Source organism: Ptychodera flava, chromosome 10 (assembly GCF_041260155.1).
Source record: "Ptychodera flava strain L36383 chromosome 10, AS_Pfla_20210202, whole genome shotgun sequence".
NCBI classification, from domain to species: Eukaryota; Metazoa; Hemichordata; class Enteropneusta; family Ptychoderidae; genus Ptychodera; species Ptychodera flava.
In genome coordinates this window covers 3,829,010-3,849,381 of record NC_091937.1, presented here as the reverse complement: position 1 = coordinate 3,849,381, position 20,372 = coordinate 3,829,010, and the positions used below count along the sequence as shown (strand labels likewise).

General features: G+C 35.4%; 2 protein-coding genes across 19 annotated transcripts in view; one reads left to right on the top strand and one right to left on the bottom strand.

Annotated features, from left to right (window-relative positions):
• Positions 1–20,372, top strand: part of LOC139141817 (uncharacterized) — a 171,024-nt gene that overhangs the window by 12,184 nt on the left and 138,468 nt on the right. The window lies entirely within an intron of this gene.
• On the bottom strand, positions 1,137–15,720 carry LOC139141821 (monocarboxylate transporter 3-like). Of its 14 annotated transcripts, none has more exons than XM_070711508.1 (7): positions 15,573–15,693; positions 14,870–15,002; positions 13,485–13,697; positions 10,446–10,666; positions 8,940–9,083; positions 6,774–7,769; positions 1,137–2,636 (listed from the first exon to the last, which is right to left on the bottom strand). In XM_070711508.1, the coding sequence occupies exons 4-6, from the start codon at positions 10,654–10,656 to the stop codon at positions 7,705–7,707; spliced, it is 420 nt and encodes a 139-aa protein (XP_070567609.1). In that variant the 5' UTR covers positions 10,657–10,666; positions 13,485–13,697; positions 14,870–15,002; positions 15,573–15,693; the 3' UTR covers positions 1,137–2,636; positions 6,774–7,704. The 14 variants fall into 14 exon arrangements, with proteins under 14 accessions (XP_070567609.1, XP_070567608.1, XP_070567607.1 ...); XM_070711507.1 differs by having other exon boundaries at positions 1,137–2,687; positions 13,611–13,697; positions 15,597–15,693; XM_070711506.1 differs by having other exon boundaries at positions 1,137–2,687; positions 13,611–13,697; positions 15,573–15,686.

The following is a 20,372-nucleotide window of genomic DNA, read 5'->3' as shown; positions in this document are numbered from 1 at the left end:
CTGGTTTTGGATGAAAAACAGATAGCATAATGATTTTGGTGATATGGTTGTTTACATTTTTTGTAACTGGTGGTGGTCTTCACAACACAAAGGATTTGAAGAGTATTGCATTTTGCCGGCTAGAACGATGAATGTCAGGGTTATGACTAAACATCTCAGACTTCATAGTCTTCCCAAGGAGTGCCAGGCAGGTACAACCAAGTACACTTGAACTTTCAAGAATAGTGCATGTTAACCATTTATATTTTCACCCGTTCCTTGATCTCTGGTCTTTAGTAATATAAAATAATTCTCCCATACATCTCTTTGTCAACATTGGCAATCTTAGCAATACTGCTGATCTAGTGTGCATATGCTCAGTGTTCCGGTTGAGGTTGATAATATTTTATCTCACCTTTCACAATTGTAAAGTCTTTTCCATCTTTAAAATTTTATATTTGGTCTTACCTGAAAAGTTGACTCATTTTTTTAATGATTTCTGTATTTGACATTTCATGTATCCCATACTTTTAAATTCAAGTAGCGTAAGAAATGTAATTATATCTGAGATACATACTTCTTTATTTAATCCACTAGGCCTCAGACAAGCCAATAGAGAATAGCGCCCTCTACAGAAAAGTGCTTGTACTACCTTGCAGTTTATTGTGCCATGCAATACATGTACCCCATGAACCAGAAGGCAGTTTGTTCACATTAATTGTGTTTTTGACTTTGAGGAAATACCACGAGGTTTGTGTTTCAGAGTATGTTTGATTACCATCTACAGTATATCACAGAATTGAAGGTTGGAAAGAATGCAAAGTTTAGAGGATAGTCAAATCAGAAACTTTTGGCCACTTTTACACTATTATAGACAGGCAGATCAAGAGGTTGCCATTCCAGAGCCACGAAAGTTTTTTTTCTCTGACCATCAGATTTGCAATTCCTGTGTTCTTGTGTTCTAATGGACTGGTGGATTTTTATGCACTTGTGTATGACAACCTGAGTGGAGGGACAGTGTGTATGATTAAGAAAGTGTCCCGGTACAGTCCTAGCAAACTAGACTGTATAACCACTTGACTTTTGTTGATAGTAGTGTGTGAAGTGTTTGGTAATCTATCGTGTTTGATCAGTTATTACACTGTGACTGTGTACCATCCATTCTAAAATATTTTTAATTCAACATGAAACAAACTTTACATAATTCAAGCAGTACATTGCCATAACATTAAATTGCAATTATAAAGTAACAAACAAAGTTGCCAAAAAAAAAAACCAAAACAGATTTTGATTTCTAAAATTATGAGCATTGACCTTCATTAGCTTTGAGAGCTTTCTTATCACATTTGCGCAGAAAACGTATAACAAATGATCAGGGTGTGCTATGCTCAGCAATAATTGTAGGATCACATGTTCATGGTACTGTAGTTGGACAGTTCTGAACTGTAAACTTATCATAGTCATTTTCTAACAGAATTTACCACTGATGGTCAAAAAAATAAAGACATTCCCATATTATTTATTTCCATGTCAATTATTGGATGAAAACATCACAGCATCAATTTGCAAGTAACTTAGGATACGAAACAAAGCCATAATTTTGTTCTTGGACCAAATACCAAATTTAAAACAAAGAGAAATACACATACGTGTATACTTTGGTATATAATGCTCCTGAAACAATAATCTATCATTTACAAGCAGTCAGCAGTCTGTATGAGGAAAACACTATCAGCAATCATGATTTATGACTGACAAGAGAGGTCATAAAGTATTGAACCAGACTGTGCAAATAGGTGATAATGTGCAAGCAAGACAGAGGGGTAGCTGATGAAAATTCATATTTTATCACTAAACTTCTGTTTGTGTTTTCAAATAGGTCAGTGATACACACAACAGAACACACTGTGATGCATCTCTGCTGTAAAATACTGTATAGGATGGTCTATGGCATTGATGTTTTAAATTGTTCTATTCTAACACTTCAAAACCCACCCACTTGTATAGTTCATTTTCTTATCGGGTTCGATTGACTTTGGTTAAACTTTATCCAACCATAGGAGTGTCAAACCATATTCATCGCTTACAACTTTTGACATTTTTTCACTATGAAATATTACTGATAACCCTGCTGAAACTCCACTGAAAGACCTACACCACCATTCCTGTCAATAATAATTTGATATACTACAATGGCAATTGTTTAGTAATTTGCATTACAGCATTGGTAACAGCCTACAAAATTCTTCCTGACAGATGATCTTGATATCGTAGCTCTCATTTCATACTTAAAATATTCAACTATGGCATACCTGTCTGTTTACAGCAAACCAAACTGAATACGATGGCCACAGTCAGACGTGTGGCATTGCAGTATATATCAAGTGGAAAGTCCACGCAAAAAGTGCTAGTTACCCTGTCCTTTCTTTTCAAGTTTAATCATTCACCATGATTGATTCTCCTTTTACAGCAAGTTGTCCTGGTCCCCAGCCTTTGCTCTTGCACGACGCAATTCCTGTGAGTTTTGTCCTACTCTTAGAAATGTCACTCTCGCTCATCTGTGTCCTGTTTTTCTGCCTGCCGTTTGGTCTTCAATGTGATTTTTTCGTATGCATAATAGAAAAGTATGGCCACAGCAACACAAAGGTATACTGTACCTGACATGTAAAAACACAGATTATAGTTGTGGAAGGAATCATACAGCTGGCCTGAAAGAAAAAAGTGTATAAATATAAGATGATATGTTCAAGAGGATAAATTTACTGATCATAATATTAGTTCAAGAAAGTCTACACAAGAGCATCTTTGAAGCCCCAATAGCTGTGAATTTTATGCATTGTTTTCATGATTTTATTTTCAAACCATGGTTTGTGTATATGTGCTAACTTAAGAATATGTATAGAAATATAGCTGCTCGCTGATTTGGGCCATGCCTACATGTTTTAACAGGCTAAATAATAAACAGGTGCCGCCACTCACAAAATGGCGCCCCCACAGAGAAGTACAAGAAATGCAGTATTTCCTGCATATACCCATTGTGATCATAAAGGAAACAAACTGGATACCACTTATTTGAATGTACAACACACGATGGCCAACATTTTGTTGTTGTAATCTTTACTTTCTCTGGCACATGATTAGTTTTTAAAAATGACGGGAAATCTAAAATGATGTTTAAAATGTTTGAATGTACATGCCACTTTCGACACTTATGGCAGTGTTACACTCTATCAGTCTTTAATTGGCCTTATTCAAAACTCTTGGAGAGCTGAGGATATTTTGAGATGGGTTTATTACACATTCGCAGCTATTGGGGCTAAGGTAGTATGGCACTGTATGTACTGCGAAATTGAAAGGGTGAAACTTCTGCTCAAACTTGGAGAACTTTGAACTATTTCCTTTCGAAATTACGAATAAAAATTGGGTCACAATGCAAACTTTGGTTGTAGTGACGCCATTGTCGCAACAGCTTTGAGTTTCGTGTGGGTCCACGGAGCAGAAATCATACTGTGGCTCACGAAAATAAGAGAAACAAATTACCCAATATTTACCAATACTTGAAATTCAAAATGGTTGCCATCCATATATTAACTATATGGGAAAAATCTAATTTTTGATTTTTATGAAACTAAACCCATGAAAACTTTGTTTACTTCATTAGCTTCAAAACGAGCCCCCACAAGTAGGAGACATAAAAGGTATTGTCAAAGTTTTAGAATCTGCATATCTGTCCCCGAGGCACATTCTACCTTTAAGAGCAAGGGTGGTCGGTCATGTGTCAGATTTACATCTTTGATTCTCTATCGCAGGATGAAAGGCAGTGAGAACAAGAAACATGAGTGTTAACCCTTTGAGTGCTGTAATTTTTCCCAGCACCAAAATTTTAGTGCAACATTTTACTAAATGTTATGGATTTTTCTGAAAGTTTTTTGATAATTTTTTACCAAATGTATATTACATTTCATGGGCTTCACTTTTTTATCAAATTTAGCTAAAATCTCAAAAAAATTTACAAGGATATATATTATATAAATTTTTGTTGCCTTTATAAAATATATAGGCAACAAAAATTTACTTTGGTGCTCAAAGGGTTAAGAGATACCTTTAAAGGCATGGCTCAGGCATCAGATTGTCTTGCCAGGAAATTTACTTACTAGATTACAATTTCAATGGAAAACAAAAGGCTATGACACCTTCATAATCCTCTTACAGACTAGAACAAACTTGATCCCTGGGATCAATTCCCCTGCCTTTAAGGGTTTTAAATCAGGAAAGGGTATTGAGGTTGAGTGTGATGTTAAACCTACAACAATTGTTGGGGAAATTTGTTTGTCTGGTCTAAGCATTGATTCATTTATTAATTGACTTATAGAATGGGTTGGCTCTCATAGACATACATGCTGAAATACATGTGTATACCAGTGTGAAAGTAAAAGTGAGAGAATATTTGCAGAGTTTTCAAATCTGGAAAAATAGTTAGGAGAAATCACAGTAATGCACAAATTACCTTGGGATTCACATTTTGAATCTCAAAATTCCACAGTCTTAGCTATCTACAGCTTAAGTGGATTCACTTTTTAATGTATGGAGTATGGAGGAAAGTCAATTTTTCTTCTCTTGTTATTTGTGGTACAAGTCATCGTTGATGACACAGTCCCCGCTTGCTAATGGGTACTTTGATTACAGGTCCTGTGATAAAAATACTTTGATACAGATGGCACTCAATGGCCAAGAATGAGTTCCATGGTGATGAAAACATAAAACAAATGTAGGCCACTATCCTAAAGGTCATTCAATGAGTCAACTGGGAATTAGTTGACAGGATGTTGCAAAACATTTTTTCATACTATCCTAACACTAATAGATTATCACCGGTACCATATTTCATAAAGTTTAATGCAGTATTTACAACACTATGAGATCAACATCTGTATCAAGTTTCATCAAATTTGACGTTGTATTTGTGGATATATCACTCTAATTAGGAAAGTTCATTACATATGCAATTACAAATTAATTAAAATGACACTGATAAATGTCTTTTTCACTGTTAAAGCAATGTGAGCTTAACATGTGTACAAAGTTTCATGAAATTTGATGCAGTATTTCTTGACATATCAGCCTAATTATGAAAGTTCAATAATTGACATGATACTGCTACATGACATGAAACAAATTGACGAGCATGTATGAAATATGTCAATGTCCTTGTACCAACTTTGAATGATACTGGTGGAAATATGTCTGAGTTATGGCTCAGTATATGAGAAAATCGTAACAAGATCGCCGCCACGCAGCAATATTTGATCTTACTGTTTAAAAAATCAACATGTATATGTATGACATAAGTCAATGTCCAGTTACAAACTTTGAATAAAATCAGTTGAGACTTGCCAGAGTCATGGCTCTCGACATAAAAAAAAACATAACAAAATTGCCACCATGTGGCCATATCGGACCATATCGAGAAACAAATCAAAGTACATATTTATATTGAAGTACATATGTATACTACGGTATAAGTCAACAGTCCTTGTACCAACTTTAAATAAATTTGCTTGATACATGTCTGAGTTATGGTTCAGGACATGGAAAATCGTAAAAAAAATGGCCACAAGGCGGCCATATTGGATCGTATCACAAAACAAATCAATGTGCATATGTATGACATAGGTCAATGTCCTTGTACCAACTTTGAATAAAATCGGTTGAGATATGCCTGAATTATGGCTCTGTACACGAAAAAATCATAACAAAATGGCTGCACAGCAGCCATATTGGATCGCATCACAAAACAAATCAATGTGCATATATATGACATAGGTCAATGTCCTTGTACCAACTTTGAATAAAATCGGTTGAGATATGCCTGAGTTATGGCTCTGTACATGAAAAAATTGAAACAAAATGGCCGCCTGGCAGCCATATTGGATCGTATCACAAAACAAATTGACGCATATATATGACATAGGTCAATGTCCTTGTACGAACTTTGAATAAAATTGGTTGAGATATGCCTGACTTATGGCTCTGTACATGGAAAATCGAAACAAAATGGCCGCCTGGCGGCCATATTGGATCGTATCACAAAACAAATCGAAGTGCATATATATGACATAGGTCAATGTCCTTGTACCAACTTTGAATAAAATCGGTTGAGATATGCCTGAGTTATGGCTCTGTACATGAAAAAATCAAAACAAAATGGCCGCCTGGCGGCCATATTGGATCGTATCAAAAAAAAATCGACATACATATAAATGACATTGGTCATTGTCCTTGTACCAACTTTGAATACACTCAGTTGAAACATGCCTGAGTTATGGCTCTGTACATGAAAAAATCGTAATAAAATGGCCGTCTGGCGGCCATATTGGATCGTATTGCAAAATAAATCGATGTGCATCTGTAGGTCATAGTGCTATGCCTTTGTGCCAAGTTTGAACAAAATTGGTTCAGCAGTGTCTGAGAAACTGTTGATGACGGACGGACGGACGGACGGACGGACGGACGCACACGGACGGGACCCAATCTATAAGTCCCCGCCGGACTTCGTCCGCGGGGACTAAAAATCAAAAAATCAAGAGAGAATGATGGCAGTACATGTGAGTGCTTCAGCTATATTTGGACAGTGGCCCCTGATTACCCTTGATCATGAAAGAGTAACCTGCTCACCCCTAATTCAGGGTAAAATGGTCCACATTCACTCCAGATAGCGATGGGCTTGGGCCAAATTACAACAGTGAAAGGGTTAAAGTTTCCTAGAATGAAGGATGTGCAAAATTTCAACTTACCAGCAACAGGAGGTCCAATAAGAGTACCAATGCCAGTAATGAAGAATATCCATCCCAAGGCACTGGATAAATTCTGTACACCCAGCTTGTGCTTTAAACAAACAATTGAAACTGGATAATAGACTCCGTAGCTGTAACCAAATATTCCAATTAACACTGCAAAAACTGCATAACTTCTGCCGAGTGGAATCAATATCAGGGTTAGCCCTCCAATAAATACATGGGAGCCATAGACCAACAGTGGTGATACTTTAGCAAGGTCCACCATACTACCATGTAATAGTCTTCCAACCAATGAGCATATTCCACTTATTATCATTAAGAACGATGCATCCAATCTTGTCACTCCAGCGGATACAACCTTTGCCATGAGAAATACCATGGCGGTGAAGTAAGCAATTCCCAGGAAAAAACTTAAAATCCACATCAGCACAAAGAATGAAGAATGAAATAAATGAAAACCTAAGTTTCCAAGGGTGTGAACCCAACAGTTTCTTGTAAGTCGATGCAACCACATTGTTTGTGAGGTTGTGTTCCTTTCAGCCGCTCTGCTACTGGTATTCTCAGTCAAACTGAAATCTTTACTTGTATCAACATCTGTGTGTGTGTCTGATGTGGACTCCTTAATTTCTGACACCGTATCTTGGTTCAGTAAGGCAAAAGAAGTTTCACATCGCTCATCATATTGCTCCGGCAATTCTTGGCTTTTATTTAGCCTCTGGTCTTGATTGTTTTGCTCTTTGTCTCGGTGAAAGCGTGGTCTGCCATCTCGCATCAGGAGACCACAAACAATAATATTTGAGTTCATACCAGCTATGATCAAGAAGGCTCCTCTCCATCCATAGCTGTCAATCAGAATCTGGTACAGCGGTGGAAATGCCATCAGAGAGATGGCCACTCCACATGCAACAAACCCATTGGCAATAGAGTACTACTTCTTGAAGCTCAATCCCACATAGATAATACTTGGTCCAAAACTGAATCCATTTCCAATACCTTCATCACAATGAAAATCAGAAATTCAGGTTTGTCAGCAGTCAAAGAAAATCCTGTAATACACTTTGAATTCATAGCAATATGTTTTTAAGGTAAATGGAAATTTATTTGAATGAGTGTGTTTTTAATTTAGCTAACACACTTTGATCATTGTTTAAGCAGGGAAGGTTTTTGAATTAGCTGCATCTTGAATTTTTGACCCTAACTAAATAAGCTAAAAAGGCTTGAAGTAAACAGGACGTTTTAATGCACACTGTTGTCTTTCTATCAAGTTGATATTAAATGTACTGCATTAATCTCATCTCGACCGGCTTTTGACTTTCTGCTGAACAGCTTTTGTAGATAAATGTGCTCAGATATTTGTCTTCAGGTTGTAGGTTTTGAACATTACTGGGGTATGTCTTCTCAGATCTGATGCATTAAACTCTTTATAGTGTACAACTTAACACCTTGCTAACTGTACCTTTTAATAAATTTTTCAGCATTTTATGTAATCACTTGTTTCTGGGGCTGTTCAATACAGAATATGTTGAAATACCCAGAATTTGGCTTGTCAACACATACCATGTTGGTGAGTGACATGAGGTATGTCAAAAATGAATTAAGTTTGAATTCCACTGTCAATGGTTATGTACAATTTTCACAGTCAAGCTGAATACTAGATATTTTGCCAGCTGGATGTAGTACACCAAAATATTGCAAAATTAATGATCAGAAGAAAAGAGCGATGAAAATATTGTCATAAGCTTTAAGTTAATGGGGAGTAAGGAGAACAACACACTGTTCTGTTGGTTGATAATGAAGTTTCTGTATACGTATGTTATCTTGTTAACTTGTTGAATAAGTCACATAATTGACTATGATGCTTGTTCTGAAAATGAATTGAAAAACTCTACTACATGTATACGGTAGATGTAATAAGTGATATCTAGATTTTTAATGTACCCATTATCATGTCATTAGTATGCTGGTTTTAAATATTCAATATGATGACATCAAAATGAAGTTCTTTTCACTGAATACAAACACTTTGAAACACTCTTGAAATTAAATTTTCAATTTATGTCAGTTTTTCTTTATTTCATACTGCCATACCACTACTTTCTTAGTTAATGGTGGTGTGTAAGAAGATGCATTGGCAAAACCTGGTCATAAAAACACAATGCATACCTGTAAGCAATCCATAGGAAAAATACAGCATTGTAAGTGTCTTGGCAAAAATACTGAGGATAAAACCAGTGGTTATAAACAGGGCTCCAACAATAACAACAGATCTCACGCCAAATCTGTTCACAAGTGTACTTGCTATTGGTCCTGTTTGAAAAGTAACATAAGAAATATGTCATTGTCATATTTCATTATCTTTGAAGTTGGTTTGGTGATTCATTAATTTACTATATTTGCAGAGTCATGAACATAAAACGAAATTATTTGCAATTTGGAATGTACCTGTACAATATTAATGTCATATCTGTACAATATTAGTGTCATCTTACACAGTTGCCCTCCAGTGTGTTCAGTTTTTTCAATAATGAAGATAGCCACAAAATTATGATGTGACTGATGTTGCCCTACCTACACGAATAGACAAAAAAGTGACATTTTCTAACCAAAAAATATGTCTACACAGAGTGTTATATTTATAGTCATAATATTTCATACAGAAACAAATGTGATAAAAATTCAGGTCACACTGAATCATGTATTTTAAAAATAACTTCTCCGACTGTTGTCAAAGAAATTATAACAACTGCTCAAGCCATGAATATAGCTACTCATGCTTTGGCATCTCAAAACTGATTACAGTTACTGTATCCAAGTCTTCACAACTACAGTGAAAAATATGGTTCATTTGAAATAACTACAGCTGGGATCACACTATCTTGTACAAAAATTAAAATAAAAAAACTTAATCAAAAAAAAAGAAAATAATTACTGTGTCTTGTAACAAAAATAAGTGCTTGTATTTAGGACGGCAAATATTTTTGTATTGTGTTGTAGCACATAAATTCATGTTTTTTAATCAATAGTTTTGTTTATCAAGCTGAAGAAAAATTAAAACTTAATATTTACCAAGAGGAAGAAAGTTATACAAAAAGATACGAAGATATGCCAGCAAATTGTTGAGCTGCAAACATCACTAAAAACAGAGCTAACATGTGCCTATTTTTAATACATTTGCGAACCAATGCAAGATATTTTTGCTGAGATGAGCTAGTCTATAAAATGTCTTAGTTTTGACGACAGATTTACAGTAAATTTGAAATATACCAACTTGAAATCTCCAATTGATATGAATATCTCACATCACCAGTTTAAAGCTCCCTAAGCTGTATCTTTTGGCTATTTTTTCAGAATTTTTGTTTTGTGGTTTCCCTACACTTTCTGCATTGAATCCCTAGACTGTAATTTAATGCCAAGTATTTAGCATATCAACACAACCTATATGAGTATAATCTACATTGTTATTGTTGAACATGGTATTCAAGTCCGGACTAGAATTCATTTGTAAACAATAAACAATGATCACCACACACATACAAGCTGTGTTGACAAAAAGAATACTCGAAATTTCAGCATGACAAACGGATTAGGGTCAGACACCGTTGTTGATATACAGAAACAGAATACTGAAAAATTTGCCACATGTTACAGCTTATGTCCCTTTAACTGTACCTGTCAGGAAGGTTGTTCCAATGCAAACAGAGTTAATCCAGGCAGTAGAGCTTGCACTGTCCCTGAAGTAGTCCATGAACTCAATGTAAAACACACTGACTGAAAGCATACTTCCAACTGATAGCAGTTGAACTACAAGGCAGGCTATAGCAATGATAAAGCTGTGCAGACTTAGCTCTTTCTCCTTCATTTTGTCTTCATAGCTGATCATATTGAAATCTCTACAGTGTGAGAAATGACAAAAAAGCGATACTGTAAATAGGTATTCAATAGTATTTGTTCCCCTGACATTTCTGATATTTTCATTACATAATAACTAAAAGTACCAATCTGATTTTTTGGAAATAGATCCTTGCCAATAGTTTTTTTCAAAGGAATAATTCTCATCAAAGATGACAAGGAAACCCCCTCGTACCATACCGGTATATTTTCAAAAAGCAGAGAATCTAAAGTTTACTACAGTAGCAATAGTTTACTTGATGGATGAAGGGGGTGTATATTTGGGGTAAAAACCTCAATTTTAGTATTAGTGATAGAAATTAATTTAAGTCAAAACTTGATACTGTTTTCTGAAATGTAAATTATATTTCACTTGAAACAAGAGTTTATGTAGAAGACAATGACAGACTTTTCTATCATTTAATGGCATGGGTTGAAAGAATGACACTAAAAAAACAGTGATTTTAATATTAGCAAAATTAAAATGCCTCTTATTCAAAATGTAAGAACTTTATTGCAAAACAAAATATTGGTTTGTTATATAGCATTTAAAGAAGATAATGTAAATATTTCAGAAAATTTGACCAAGCCAGAGTGGAGTTAAATTCTTTAGAAATCTTGAAATTGGGAGGAAAAAGAAGCCAGGAAAATGGGTGATTTGCATATGTTTGCATAAATTAAGACTTCTTTATAACACAACTTACTACTGCTTGACAAGATAAAAAGTAAACCCAACCAATATTTGAATCTTGGGGTAACAAATTAATTAAAATTGAATGAATATTTGCAAAAAAAAGTGATTTTGAGCAAAATATGCTGCCCCCTTAAGAGTTCCATTGTGAGAAATGACAAAACAGCAAAATGTAAATCGGTACATGTATTTACTAGTATATGTCCACTGACATGATTTATTTCCTAGAAAATCAGATTGGTACTTTTAGTTATAATATAATAAAAATATCAGAAGAAAACTGACAGTTGAGAGTTTAAAGATGACATCAAAGAATGACTCAAGGGTATACAGACACCTGTAATCTTAATATGCCCATATATGGTCAAAGGGGCGTTCCTTGGTATTCAAAATGCCCATTTGAGGGTGCTATTTTAAAAGCGGCCACCCGCGTAAACTCTCTGATTGGTTAGATTTTCTCTTTCCATGGTAACTGTGGCAAAATTGGAACAGGTGATAGTATACCTTTAAGTGCTATCAAAGATACTTACTGTTTTGGCCAGCAGCTGTAACTTTTGATGGTTTTTTACCTTTTTATTTTTATATGTCAACTGCAAGCTTTTGTTCTGCTTCCCACATGTAGCATGTTGAAACGCCCACTATTTGATCGGTCAATGCAGTATGTGTGAAATTCACTTGTCAAGGATATGCAATGTATTCTGTACATGTAAAAGCTGAGTTGACAAGCTAAATACTGTATATGCCAAAATACTTAACAGTGTGGTGAAAAATACCATCAAAATTTACAGCTACTTGCCCTTTGACACACAGTGGCTTAGTTTATTGCTAACTTTCAAAGCCTTGAAAAATTGTGATTAAAGGAAATGTATTGCTTCTCTATATTTATTGTACACTTCAAACTGTGTTTTTCTGACAGAATGAAATGTTATTATATTCACTGTTGTGAAAGTATGCTCTTTGATTAGTAGGGGTAGGTAGTGAGAAAACACAAAAATAGCAATGCATATTAGTGACACATTCATTGCCTAGATTGCTTTAAATTATCAAAAGTTATCAAGAACCCCCACTATTATCAAGTATTAGCGTTTGAAAATTTGGTCAGATTGGCAATTATGTGTTAGGAATACATTATTGACACATAAAATTTAGAATTAAAAGATGTAGCTCAACTGTAACACCTCAATGTGACCTTTGTGTTTACAACCTCATATTACGGTTGGTAAACACTACCCACACCTTGACTGAAATCATTTGCTTAACCCTTTCACCCCCAGTTCCCTGTGTACAGGTCCAACTTTACCATAGAAAATAATGGATTTGGGACAAACCATGGTGGTGAAAGGGTTAAGAGTGCACGAGTGTGACAATGATAACTTCCTTACAAGGTTCCATTCAAATAGCAAGAGCCTTGAAATGTCAATTACTGATATCACTGTAATCTTTGCATGACTAATTGGTGCATTATAAGTAATTTACCTTACATGATCTTCAAGTAGGTATATGTAACTGTTTCAATTTTGCAAAGGGGTGGTAACAACCGTTAGGTAATTGCAAGCACATGGCTTTGATCTATCCAAAAGGACAGTATTGGAAAAACACCTCTTGATCTCTTCTAAGGAGTGTAACGTATACATATCAGAACTATACTAAAGTCGATATAAAATTTGACAGCAAACAGACAGAAACGCTTTTTAAAGGATTGACACAAATGTTGTGTTGATGATATCACAGCATAGATACATGTACTCTCACAGATATACAAACCTTGACAATAACAATGACAGCCAGTGTGTGGGATCAGCAAAGAAACACCAAAAAATCAGGAAAGTGGCTTTTTTCTATCCTGATTAGAATAGTTCATGACACAAAGTATGCTAATCACTGATAAACATACAGTTGCTGAATCGGTAAATTCATAAAATTTGACACAACACATTATCATATAACACTTTTATCATGAGGATAATCTGGTCTTGATAACCTATGTAAACAAGAATCTACAGGTAGTCCAAAGACTGAACTATATTTAACTAGACTCTCTATTAAACAGACTCTCATTGGCTACATATCTCTATCCTCAACCATATGGTGATGCACCTTCAATAGTCTTTCTAGCAAGCGAGACTCACCAAGCCTGCCAGATTAACACGTTGCGGAACTTGGCTTCACCAACACGCTGAGGGTCCTTGTATGAGGGTACTTGTATGGTCTGAGGTAAAGCCATGGAGGGGCTGTGAGAGAGGCTAAAGTCAAACCTTCAAGAGTTTAGAATCAGGACACATCCATTACTTCAATTACTGGTGATAGATGATTGCTTAATCACTTGTATTGAAACCATTCATCTGAAATCCAAGAATGAAGTATCAAAGTGTTGATTTTTATGTCAGGCAATTTATTTCTTTATTTCGGTAATGCAAAAAGGCCATAAGCCCATTTACAAGCACTGCAAAATCAACTATACAAAAAGATAAAGTAAACAAATAACAAAATCAAAGTAAAGCAAATCAACGAGGGAAAAATCGGCAACATTCACAAAAAGAATAAGAATATACAAACACAGAAAAAGTCAAAAGCAGGCTTAACAGACTAGTCTACTACAGGTAGCAGCTGAACTGGACAAATGAGTGAGTCTGCTTTGCAGACGTCATTAGAACTGCTTGTCATGGCATTGCACAAAACACAGTATATTTTCTTCAAAATAACATTTTTGCAAAGATTCACTCAATTTTTGTGAATTTGTTAATTCAAGTTCAAAATATTGGTTGGGTTCACCTTTTGACGTAACAAGCAGTCGTAAATTGTGTGACCAAGAAGTGTAACTTAATTCAAATCACCTGATTTCCTGGCTTCTTTTTCTCCCTCGTTCAGCATTTAAAAAAAATTAACTCTGGCTGGGTCAACTTTTCTAAAATTTTAAAATTATGTTCTTTAAATTCAATATAACAAAATACCACTTTTGTTTGGCAATAAAGTTCTTACATTTTGATTAAGAGTTATTTCAATTTTTCTTATCATGACTTTAATCATTTATTTAAAAAAAATGAGATCTAGTGTAGAGGGCGTTGCACGACCAAATCGTGAGAATGCAAATAAAGGGACACTTTGGTGCAATGCTTATCGATACAAAAAAGCAATTGTACCGCACTCGAAACGACGACTTATCATTTATTTAAATGTCAGTCTTTCAACCCCTGCCATTAAAGAATTAGAAGAGAAAAAGCAAAAGCAAAAGAAAATTGTCATTTTTTCTAAATGTAGTCTAGTTTTAAATGAGATAATAAATTTTCTAAAGTAGTATCAAGTTTTTGAATTCATGAATTTGTTTTATTAATACAAAAATTGAGGTTTCCTACCCCAAATATGTACCCCTTCATCCTTTGAGTAAAATATTGCTACCATACTAAACTTAAGATTCTCTGTTTTTTTTTGAAATATTAATATGTGGGGGGTTTTATGTTGTCTTTGATAAGAAATATTGCTTTGGAAAAAGTGTGTTAATTTAGTACAACGTTACCTTTTAAGTTAATTCTACTGCCACAGACGTGAAAAGTAGCATGGTGTCGTAGCTGTCTGTCAGACACATTAAATCACCAAGTATCAAACTAAAACCTTGAAATCATGAGAAAGTGAGCGAGGTATAAACATACCTGCAAAGCAAGCAACTTAAAGTTTGCTGTGTATAAACATACATAGACATGTACAGAAATTGAAGACATCTGATTACAGTCAATTGGTCTGTGAGTGTTCATCAATACACTGTCATGTCAACATCCAATGCCTGTGAGGCACAAGCACTCATGTTTACTCATATGTAGGTCAAGTTGGCAACCCAGATCTTTGCTCAATTTCAGTCTTTAAAGAACTAAGGTGCTGATTACAACCAAAGCATGATTATTCTTTCCTGTCAGTGTAGATTTCTGAAACATTGCTTTACAGGCTTTTAGATCTATGAAGACATTGACAAGCTGCAGGCACAGCAATGACACTGCACAGGATACATTTATTACAAACGTTGAGAGAGACTGGCAAGTTAGTAATTTTATGAAGGTTCTCTTTTTCAGAACAAAACAAATTTGCTATTGAATCTCCAATCTAGTATGGTCACACTACTTTTTGAATACATTTTTCAAAACGGCTTCCTGCTGCACAGAGTCTGTTGTGAAAGTTTCAAGAAGACAACATGACAATGCTATGCAAATAATGGAAGAAGCCCTCACTGCAGACTACATACAGTTAGCTACCTTGAACCCATCTTCAGTCTTCGTCAGGGTCATTGGTCATTGACAGCAGAAACGTGACTGCCTATGGTCATTTCTCAGGCAACTAGTTGTCTTTCAGGCCAAATGAACACAATGATGACCTCTTGTTATAACTTTGACTAAGTTGGGGAGCTTTATTTATGAGACTGCACAGTTCACCATGTTTTTGTCAAGCTGTTGAATGTATAGTTTGGCTAGCTTTGCTGAGTGTCAGGGGTGGTGCTGTTTGAAGAAACGGTAGGGGTATTGGGCCTCGCATAAAAACCCCATACCCCATTTTTGACTCAAAATCTCGTCATTTTAGGACCCCATTTTAGACCTCTATAAACTTTTACTTAGTAAAAAGCCATACAGTCAAAATTTACGAAGTATTGTGGGGTAAAAGTAAGCTCTTTTACAGCTGGGGCATTAGCAAAGCCTTTCTGCAAATCTGTTGCCCTATGCTAAGTCATGATTTGCTGAAACAGAAAAAATCTAAAAATTTTACTTAAAACAATTATAGGGAAAATCTAAAAATTTGGTAAAAGAACATATGCTTGACTTTAATAAGTTAAATTTGGATTGGTGAAATCATAGTCCCTCTGTGGAGGGACTGTGGTGAAATCATACCCGTTTTAGACCCTCGTCGCACTGAGGATTATACCCTATTTTAGACCACATGACTAAGAACCCCACCCAAAAGGGCGGCACTTTTATAGTATAAATTATACACATTGGCAAGTAATGGAAGTGACACCCCCTTCCTGGGCTTGAGTAGCCATTATTATTGTTATGTGGTATTAAACTTCTCAAGTCACTAACCTTCCATTGTCTTGGTATTCAAATTCAGTCAGCTCCCAGTCCTTCACTTTTTGCATTTCAGTATCAAGTAAACAATGATGCCATTCTAGCAAATTGGTCAGCTTTATACCCAATGGTCATGTGTGGGATGATGGTAATGTGTGGGACGATGACCAAGTGATTTGAACTAACCTGCCAGACAAACACATGCAATCTGTGCTCTCAAGGCAAATCCACAGGATGTGTCATTATTTTTGAAAAGGCATTTTATCCAGGTTAATTACGAGTAATCCTGAAGAAATGACACATCAAACATAAATATAAGTCACTTTATTCGGATGTTTGTAGGACTGTTACATGATGTCAGCTGTAGTTTTCAGTAATTTCACAAAAATTAAAAATGGCACAGATGTAAATATAAATTTTAAAAAATCGACTATTTTATAATATACTATCTTTCAAGTCTTTCTTGCTATTACATTTCACTTGTTAAATATATATGAAGTATACATTTCACTTATTAAGTATATATGAAGTATACATTTCACTTATTAAGTATATATGAAGTATATATTTCACTTTTTAAATAATATGAAGTATACATTTTATTTACTGACTTAGCCAATTGGGAAGTATACTGTCTGGCAGGAAAAGGGTTAAAGATATTTCACTGTAAATTTAGGGACAAAATATTGCAATGATACAGATACTGATACCATGGATTTGTTAGCCAACTGTGCCAAAGTGTTGCAGCACTCATCACTGAATCAACCAGCAATTTGAATTTTGATGGTTTTTTGAGATGAGGATTTTAACTTTGAACAAAATAGTGGTCAGACAATGTGATGTCACTTTTAGACTAAACTGTCCCACATGAAATATAACTCTATTCTCATTTGTTGTAAAAGGTTTATCAAACACCCTTTGATTTTGAGTAATTTGAGAAATCACAACAAAGAGTTTATGAGCTTTTGTAATGTACACTAACTTTAAAATATTTTGTTGGTTTGTGAGTGTTAACCACTTAAGGTGCAATGCACCCTGGGGACAAATATTCAAAATTCTCAAACTTTTACAATTTCTCTTCTGTTGTACACTTGTAAAGGCTCATTGTAAAGCTCTTGGAGTAAGAAAAATGTTCACCATCTCAGTTTTTCTAAAATTAAAAACTATATATTTCCCAATAGGGTTAACACAGGGATGGCAATCATTTTGTCAATGTCAAATGTCAGTAAATGTAAGGTTATTTGTTTCTCCACCACCAAACTGTGTGCGGTGAATCGTGATTTTTATTCATGATTTGGTAAGCGAATGATTGAAAGTTTCATTGAGGAAAGTTTGAGTGAAGGTTTTTGATCTTTGGCAGATATTTAAAACAATCTATGTCATACACGTATGTGTCATGCTATCTTGAATATTTTGCTATTCAATAAAAATGCATCAAGTGTCTCAATGTTATGATATTTTGTATTCGATTGTCAGGTTGGACTGAATCTACATGGAATAAATATAACAAAACTACACCTACATGTATACAGAGAGAGAGAGAGAGAGAGAGAGAGAGAGAGAGAGAGAGAGAGAGGGAAATAGAGATATAAACGGCTAGAAATACATTATATGAAACCATGTTTATTTGGACAAAGAAAATTGAATGTTGGATCATTTTTGAATTACACAGTTGTACACTGAGTACTCAAACTGTCACAATAGAATAGGGTAGATTTTCAACCTGCCCAGTTTGGTATTATGTACATGAAGTATTGTTATATGTCTGAGTGGGGAAAAATGGTAAACTTGCACCAAATAAACACATCGTACATTAAAGTTATTTACTGGCAGTTTCTCTATTCAATATTGATAGGTATTGCTATTATTTTATAGTTTTGGCAATGCCAGTGAATTTGTAGTCGTAGAAAACGAATAAAAAAAGAAATTTTATCTGAGTTTGAAGCCAGTGAGCGTCGTCCAGCATGATCGGCCCCGACTCTGTACATTACATGCACTCCACACTGCACAGTGCACTGCACTGAACACGCACGTTCAGCACAAAAAATGACCAGCACTTTCACGGTTCATTTTGAATTGAAAAACGATGTATTTTCGAAGGAAATGAAAAGTAACTGTGTCCCTACCGTCTATATCAAACTTGAAACATCACCTTTAAATATCATGCCATTCAAAAAATCGACACGGTGAAATGCCAGAGATGAAGAAAACGGAATGTTCATGCATCGACATCAGTATGATCAGCGAGCTGCATGCCATGGTATCAGCTGATCAATACGATCATTATTATGTCGCTAGTAGTACAGCATTCATTGCAAACGATAACAACAGAGTTTAACATTGTTATTCAAATGTTTATATTTCAATAATAATTGTGTCTATAAATTTAATTTTCGATGGCTCCTTGAGAAGAGCTATTTTATTTCGGCGAACGACAGAACTTGACGTAAACTGGTGCTTGAAAGGTACAGTTGACAAACATACTATACTAGAGGGTTTCGTTACCGTTGCGATATCGAGAACAAGGCAAGGTAAAACCACAGACATGGAGAAAAAAACGATGAATGAAAGTTGTCTCGGATTACAGTCAGTGCATCAGAATTAGGTGGCCGAGATGTTAGATCAACGGAGAGTCCACGGTCGTCATGATTGTTGGTAGTAGCTGACCTTGGACCGAGACTTTGAATGGCTCCGTAGTAATTTCCGTAGATTCTTCCGGTCAAGGTTGATGACATTGACAGCAAGCTGCCGTTGTTGGCCCGTTTACGGCTGGTTCGAGTAGCCTTTCACGCTTGCATCGTTTACATGGCCACTGACATACATAATATGCCATGTGTCAAATCCAGTATCGTCTAGGAGTTTGCAAACGTACTGAGTTCTGTTTCACCTATACGGCAACGAAGCGAACCATGTTGTAAACAAACGTGGTAGTACAACCAGCGTATCGGACGGGGACTGCATGCTGAGCGCCAGCCAGACAGACGGCAAGTGCGTGCGTGAGGACTCAAAAAATGTAATAAATCGTACAGTAAGACATTATTATCAATATTGTGAACCATTGTCAAGATTTATAGTTTTGTGTATTACACGGTTTATCCGATATTTCCCCTCCTTTTAAATGCGCAGTCCTTTTTCCGTTTTCAAAAAAAAAAAACTTGCTCGCTGTGGGGCCGCAATGCTGAATAATGGAATACATTATCAGTAATAATGTATGGATATGACGTCACAAAATTCACTGGTATTGACAAAGCTATAATATAATGATAGGTATTGCACAAACAGTCCTTCCATCACAGAGGGACTGTGATGTCATGGTATGTGTGTGAATTTTTGCAAAGTTGTTGTAATCTTAGCACTGTACTGCAACAGCTTTGTTTATTACACAACACCCAATTGACATTCTGTTGTGAATTATGTCATCCTTGACCAATTCAGAAATGCTATCAAGACACTGTACTATTGACCTCCATTTCCCAGCCTGACTCCCTTGTCACTATTTCATCCAAATAACCCTTTTCCTGCCAGACAGTAATAACTGTATCATTTCCCATTAGCCAAGTCAGTAAAAAGCGGTATTGAGCCAAAACATGACGTATTTTCACCCACTTGGCTTGCTATGTTATAGCATCTTTTGTGAAAAAAAAAAAAAAACTTTACAGTATTATGTTTTCAACAGCCTTCAAATGTACAGTATTATGTTAAAATACATCATATGGAATACATTGTGTTTCATTATTTTAACCATCTTGACCTGGTGGTGAAATATGGACTTGGCAGGAAAAGGGATAAAGGATATTTCTAAATTGTTTTCTGTATTGCATATATTATGTAAATCAATGTTCCACTCTGAGCTTGTAAATCCCAGATATTTCGAAGGGACAAAGCCCTTCTTCTTCATTGGGTCCACTACAGTCACTGATCTAGAACTGCCACTGTCAAGTTCAGAACTCCTTGCATTACAAAAGAGTAATT